This window comes from Myodes glareolus, chromosome 26 (assembly GCF_982192425.1).
Source record: "Myodes glareolus chromosome 26, mMyoGla1.1, whole genome shotgun sequence".
NCBI classification, from domain to species: Eukaryota; Metazoa; Chordata; class Mammalia; order Rodentia; family Cricetidae; genus Myodes; species Myodes glareolus.
This window is the reverse complement of record NC_142051.1, coordinates 11,548,660-11,554,569: the sequence shown is the minus strand read 5'-3', so window position 1 is coordinate 11,554,569 and position 5,910 is coordinate 11,548,660. Positions and strand designations below refer to the sequence as shown.

At 51.1% G+C, this 5,910-nt stretch overlaps 1 protein-coding gene across 1 annotated transcript; it reads left to right on the top strand.

The window, feature by feature from the left end:
* The first annotated feature begins 1,554 nt into the window (after window positions 1-1,554).
* Inhbe (inhibin subunit beta E) lies at window positions 1,555-3,709 on the top strand. Its single transcript, XM_048418661.3, has 2 exons — window positions 1,555-2,154; window positions 2,384-3,709. The coding sequence occupies exons 1-2, from the start codon at window positions 1,857-1,859 to the stop codon at window positions 3,136-3,138; spliced, it is 1,053 nt and encodes a 350-aa protein (XP_048274618.3). The 5' UTR covers window positions 1,555-1,856; the 3' UTR covers window positions 3,139-3,709.
* The last annotated feature ends 2,201 nt before the right edge of the window (window positions 3,710-5,910 follow it).

Sequence of the window (5,910 nt, the reverse complement as noted above, 5' to 3'; positions counted from 1 at the left end):
GTTCGAGGCCAACCTGGTCTACAAAAGCGAGTTCCAGGACAGCCTCCAAAGCTACAGAGAAACCCTGTCTTGAAAAAACAAACCAGGGCTGGAGAGATGGCTCAGTGGTTAAGAGCGCTGCATGCTCTTCCAAAGGTCCTGAGTTCAATTCCCAGCAACCACATGGTGGCTCACAACCATCTGAAATGAGATCTGATGCCTTCTTCTGGCCTGTAGGCAGACACACAGACAGAATATTGTATAAATAAATAAATATTAAAAAAAACCAAAATAAAACAAAACAAAAACAAAGATGGGCAGTGGTGGTGCACACCTTTAATCCCAACACTTGGGAGGCAGACGCCGGTGGAGCTCTGAGTTTGAAGCCAGCCTGGTCTACAGAGTGAGCTCCAGGACAGCCAAGGCTACAGAGAGAAACGCTTTGTGGGAAGGTGTTAGGGGTTGGGGAGGAGGGGAATGAAGTCAGAGACTGGGGGATGACTCAGAAGGTAAAGCTATTGCCTTCCAAGCATAGCACCTGCATTAGTCTCCAGAGCCCAGGGAGAAATGGGAACACGAGCCAGCAATCTCAGTTGTTGGGGAAGCACAACACAAGGCAATCCCCGAGACTCACTGGCCAGCCAGTCTAATCTAAGGGATGAATTCCAGGCCAATGAGAGACACTGCCTCAAAGGAGGATGGAGTCCCTGAGGTGGCACTCAGGGCTGTCCTCCGGCCTCACACATATACATGCTTAAAGTCAGTGACGAGCGACTGGAAGGTTGGAGGGTGAGCAGCCAAGGCTGCTAAGTATTTCCTGCTTCATCTTTTAAACTTCCATTTCCAACCACCCTGGCACCACCCTTGGGATACCTCAGATTTAGCCAACTCCTATAGTGTCCTAAAGACAAGAGTGGTCCCTGGGCATAGGCTCTGCAAAGGCGCATGCCCTTCTGCCAGCCTCGATGGACTTTGTGCTGCTGTCAGGTTGCATCACTACAACCCCCACCTCTCTGGGTTTCCCCAGACATCACAGAAGCACGACCTCACCCCCAGCTCTGGCCCCTCCCCCAGGTGGACTCTGGGCAGCCAGCACAGGCAGGGTCAAAAGGTAACTTCATTACCCCGTGGCACTGCCACCTTGGCCTGAGCAAGAGGACACCATTTTCCTACCACCTATTCCAAATTCTCACCCCTATCCCATCTGTAAAGCTAGAAATGAACACCAGAATTCTTCTGACCTGGAGACACCCTCCCCCACGAACTAACCATTGGAACCCATGACTGCCTCATAAAACTATTACAGAAGTTGGTGGGCAAGCTGGGAAGACAGGGTGCATTAAAGAGCCGCCCATCCCCACTTGGCTCCCCTGGAGTTACTCCTCTGAGTCCCAGACCTTGGGAACCGAGCGCCGTGAAATCATCCTCTTTCTTGCATCATGCATGGCCACGTTGCACCCCCACCCCGTGCCCCTACCTCAAGTCACCACAGTCAGAGGGCGAAACTTGAACCCCGGAGGAGACTTCCACCCCCTGCAGGGGCCTGATGGGCAGTGCAGCTGGCCAATCCTAAGGCTCAGAGGTTAGGTGTGCAGGCTGACCACTAGGTGAGGGAGCCCAAGCAGTAGGCTCTAAAGAGACCGTGCTCAGTAGTCAGGCATGAACTGTGAGGGTCAAACCCATCAGATGATCTACTCTCAGGCTTCCTGAACCCCGGGCCACCGAGGACAAGTAGCTCTCTCTGCCCTTCCTCAAAAGTAGCTGAGCCATTGCTTGCTCCTGCTCCTGCTCCTGCTGGCTGCGGCTGCTACTGCTGCACCCTCTGGCTCGTTAAACTGCCATCCGAGGCTCTCAGCTCAGGGCCAACTACCTGGGGCATGTGGCTCTCAGATGTCCATCTCTGGCCAGTGCTTCTGTGGGCACTGGCGTGGGTGCAGAGCACAAGATCTGCATGCCCGTCCTGTGGAGGCCCAACCCTGGCACCCCAAGGAGAACGCGCTCTGGTCCTAGAGCTAGCCAAGGAGCAAATTCTGAAGGGGCTGCACCTGACCAGCCGTCCCAGAATAAGTCGCCCTCTGCCCCAGGCTGCACTAACCAGAGCCCTCCGGAGACTGCAGCCCCAGAGCGTGGTTCCTGGCAACCGAGAGGAAGTCATCAGCTTTGCTACCATCGTAGGTGGGTGAGGAGAGAGAGACAGGGAACTGGAAGAAGAAGGAGAACCCCGTAAGGGAGACAGAAGGAATGGGGTGTGGCAGGAGAAGGAGGAGCTGAGGGCAAGTATGGTTGTGAAGACTCGGGCAGTCCAGGCTCTTCCCAGAGGTCTGAGTGAGGGACGGTGCTGGGCAGGGTGGCAGGAATGTCAAAGGGAAGCTTTGTCACATTTTTTTTTTAATCGTTTGAGCAGGCAAATCCACATCAGCCTACCGCTCCATGCTCACCTTCCAGCTGTCCCCTCTTTGGTCCCACCACCTGTACCATGCTCGCCTCTGGCTGCATGTGCCTCCGTCTCTCCCTGGCACGCTCCACCTGAGGATCTTCCGATGCGGCACCAGGAGGTGCCGAGGATCCCGCACCTTCCTAGCTGAGCACCAAACGACTTCCTCAGGCTGGCACGCCCTGACTCTGCCCTCTAGTGGCCTGCGGAGTGAGGAATCTGGAGTCGTCAAACTCCAACTGGACTACAGACACCGGGACCCTAACAGCACTGTCTCTGGACTGCCAAGGCGACTCTTGGACACAGAGGGACAGCAACGTCCCTTCTTGGAACTTAAGATCCGAGCTAATGAACCTGGAACAGGCCGGGCCAGGAGGAGGACTCCCACCTGTGAGCCTGAGACCCCCTTATGTTGTAGGCGAGACCACTATGTGGACTTCCAGGAGCTGGGATGGCGAGACTGGATCCTGCAGCCTGAAGGATACCAGCTGAATTACTGCAGCGGGCAGTGCCCGCCCCACCTGGCTGGCAGCCCTGGCATTGCTGCCTCCTTCCATTCTGCTGTCTTTAGCCTCCTCAAAGCCAACAACCCTTGGCCTGCAGGCTCTTCCTGCTGTGTCCCCACTGCCCGAAGACCTCTCTCAATCCTCTACCTCGACCATAACGGTAACGTGGTCAAGACCGATGTGCCAGACATGGTAGTAGAGGCCTGTGGCTGCAGCTAGCAAGAGGACCTAAAGATTCTGAGTGAAGTTCAAGGTTCAAGTCGAGGATTCCCTGGCAAAAGACTCCTGTGTCTGGAAGCGGGAGATTTGCTGACGCATGCAAACATACAACCTGGCAGTGTGACTGGGTTTGACCTCTATGGAACTCAGATTGGCATTTTCTCATCCTAGATTCCGGTCTATTTCAGGCTGTTTCAAATGTAGACAGATGGGGAAACTGCTTCCTTTTTCAGGGGACTGCCTGGCCAGCGCCATTTCCTAAGCGGAGCCCTGTTCCAGGACAGCAAGGGATGTCGTGGGCGGGAAAGAAGAAAATTCCTCAAGTAACCGAGGAAGAAGTAGAGGGCCCAGTAGATTGGGAAAAGGTAGACAAGCCGGCTAATAACAGCGATTATTGCCTGCTTTGAAGCAATGTCAACAGGAAGATGAGCAAGGTGTGGGGTGGGGGGAGGGCCAAAGGGGTAAGAAGGGATGCTGGGCCCAGGAAGTTCCCCTAGCTTTCCCCGGAGGACAAGACCCACATGGAAGACATAATTTATACTTTCTTAATAAAAGTGAGAAAGAAAAGCAACAGTGAGTCGTGATAAGGGGTTGATGGGCAAGACCATAAGAAAGTGTGGTCTGGGGACCTTTGGCAGGTCCCTGAAGCCAGCCCACTCAGAGATTTGAAAAACATTTTTGTAATAATACTAAGATGTCATTTGCTTCTTGCTCTCATTATCTCTACATTGTATGGTGGATGTGGTGGTTTGCACTTATAATTCCAGCACTCAGGAGACTGAGGCAGGAGGATCACCATGAGTTGAAGATCATTAGAATTCAAGACCGTGAATTCTAGGTCAGCCTAAGCTACCGAGATCCTGTCTCAAAGCAAACAAACAATGCAGTGGAGTTTTCCAGAGTATGCTACCTGATAAAGCAACTACATCACTGCCGAGAGATTAGAAGCTTGTCTGTTCTTTCCATTTTTTCCATTAAAAAAAATTATTTATAGCAGGGTGGTGGTGGTGGCACACTCTTTTAATCCCAGCACTTGGAAGGCAGAGGCAGTCAGATCTCTGTGAGTTCGAGGCCAACCTGATCCACAAAGTGAGTTCCAAGACAGCCAGAGCTACACAGAGAAACCCTGTCTCAGAAAAAAAAAAACCAAAAACTTACTTTTAATTTATGTGTGTGAGTTTTTGCCTGCATATAGTGCAGCACTTCCAAGGCAGTGCCTATAGAGGCCAGGAGAGGGCGCTGGATTCCCTGGAACCAGAGTTAAAGACTGGGAGCTACAATGTGGGTGCTAGAACAGAACTCAGGTCCTCAGAAAGAGAAACAAGTGTTCCTAATAGCTGAGCCATCTCCCCACCTCCCACACATACCTTTTATTGGTGGTGTTTGCTTGTTTTTAAAACAGCCCAAGCTAGCCTGGAGCTCCCAATCCTCCTGCTTCAGCCTCCCAAGTGCTGGGGAATTAAAGGCATAAATCATCATGCCTGGCTATGCATTCTTTTACCATACTTTCTGCTTTTAAATTTTAGCACAGTGCTGACACATGGAAGTCACACATAAGAAGGCATCAGGCATCAATCCTTTCTCTTTCTTTCTTTTTGTTTTTGTTTTTGTTTTTCGAGACAGGGTTTCTCTGTATAACAGCCCTGGCTGTCCTGGAACTAGCTCTTGTAGACCATGATAGTCTCGAACTCACAGAGCTCTGCCTCCCAAGTGCTGGGATTAAAGGAGTGTGCCACCACTGCCAGGCTTTTTTTAAAAAATTTTAAAGAAAAGGTACTGGAAGGTTGGTTCAGTAGTTAAGAGTACCTGCTGGCCCTGATTCCAATTCCCAGTACCCACGTCAGATGGCTCACAGCTGCCTGTGATTCCAGAGGATCGAACACCTATGACCTTCGTGGGTGCCCATGCTCACATACACAAACCCCACAATTAAAAATAAAAAGTTGGACAGCCTCAGCTACAGAGTGAGTTCCAGGCCAGCCAGAACTGTTACATAGAGAAACCCTGTCTCAAGAAACCAATAAACAATTTAATTAATTAGTTAAAAAAGAGCTAAAAAATCTGGAGAGTTGGCCCAGGGCTTAAGACAGCCTGGTGCCCACAGAGGACAAGGTTTGACCCAGCTATCAATAATTCCAGCTCTAGGGCACCTGGTGCCCTCTTCTGACCTCCACAGGCACCAGGCATGCACACGGCGCACATTTGTGCACGCAGGCAAAACACTCATGCACATAAAATCAAACAGATAAACCTAAAATTACCGCAGTTAAAGAGAGGCTGCGGCACAGTCACGGGGGAAGCATCTGCCGCACAAGACAATGTGGTGACATTTTGTTTGTGTTGTAAAAGATGAAGCTTGCCTGAAGATCAGAGTGCAGAGCTACACCACTAGAGGCTAGGCAGTGGTGGCTCACACCTTTAATCCCAGGATTCGGGAGTCCCATGCCTTTAATCCCAGCACTAGGGAGGGAGAGGCAGGAAGGGATATGGCTGGGCAGAGAAAGGAATCTAAGGTGGGAAAAGACGACCTCAGATGCAGTCTGAGGTGCAGTGTGAAGCAGTCAGTAATAGAATGCAGTCTGAGGACAGGATCACTCTTCTGATCTGAGGATTTGGTAGAGGTGAAAGGTCTCTTTAGTGGCTGTCTGCATTGCTTCTCTGATCTTTCAGCTTTCACCCCTAATATCTGACTCCGGATTGTTATCAGGAATAATTAGAATTCGTGTTACCAAACAGAACACGAATAGAATAGAATTTGTCTTGGGTTCCCCA

What these genes read in the sequence shown, in the direction of transcription:
- Inhbe (XM_048418661.3), top strand. Translation starts at nt 1,857, where the DNA reads ATGTGGCTCTCAGATGTCCATCTCTGGCCAGTGCTTCTGTGGGCACTG. An exon ending in CAGCTTTGCTACCATCGTAG is followed by an intron (nt 2,155 to 2,383) that starts GTGGGTGAGGAG and finishes TCGTTTGAGCAG; the next exon opens with GCAAATCCACATCAGCCTAC.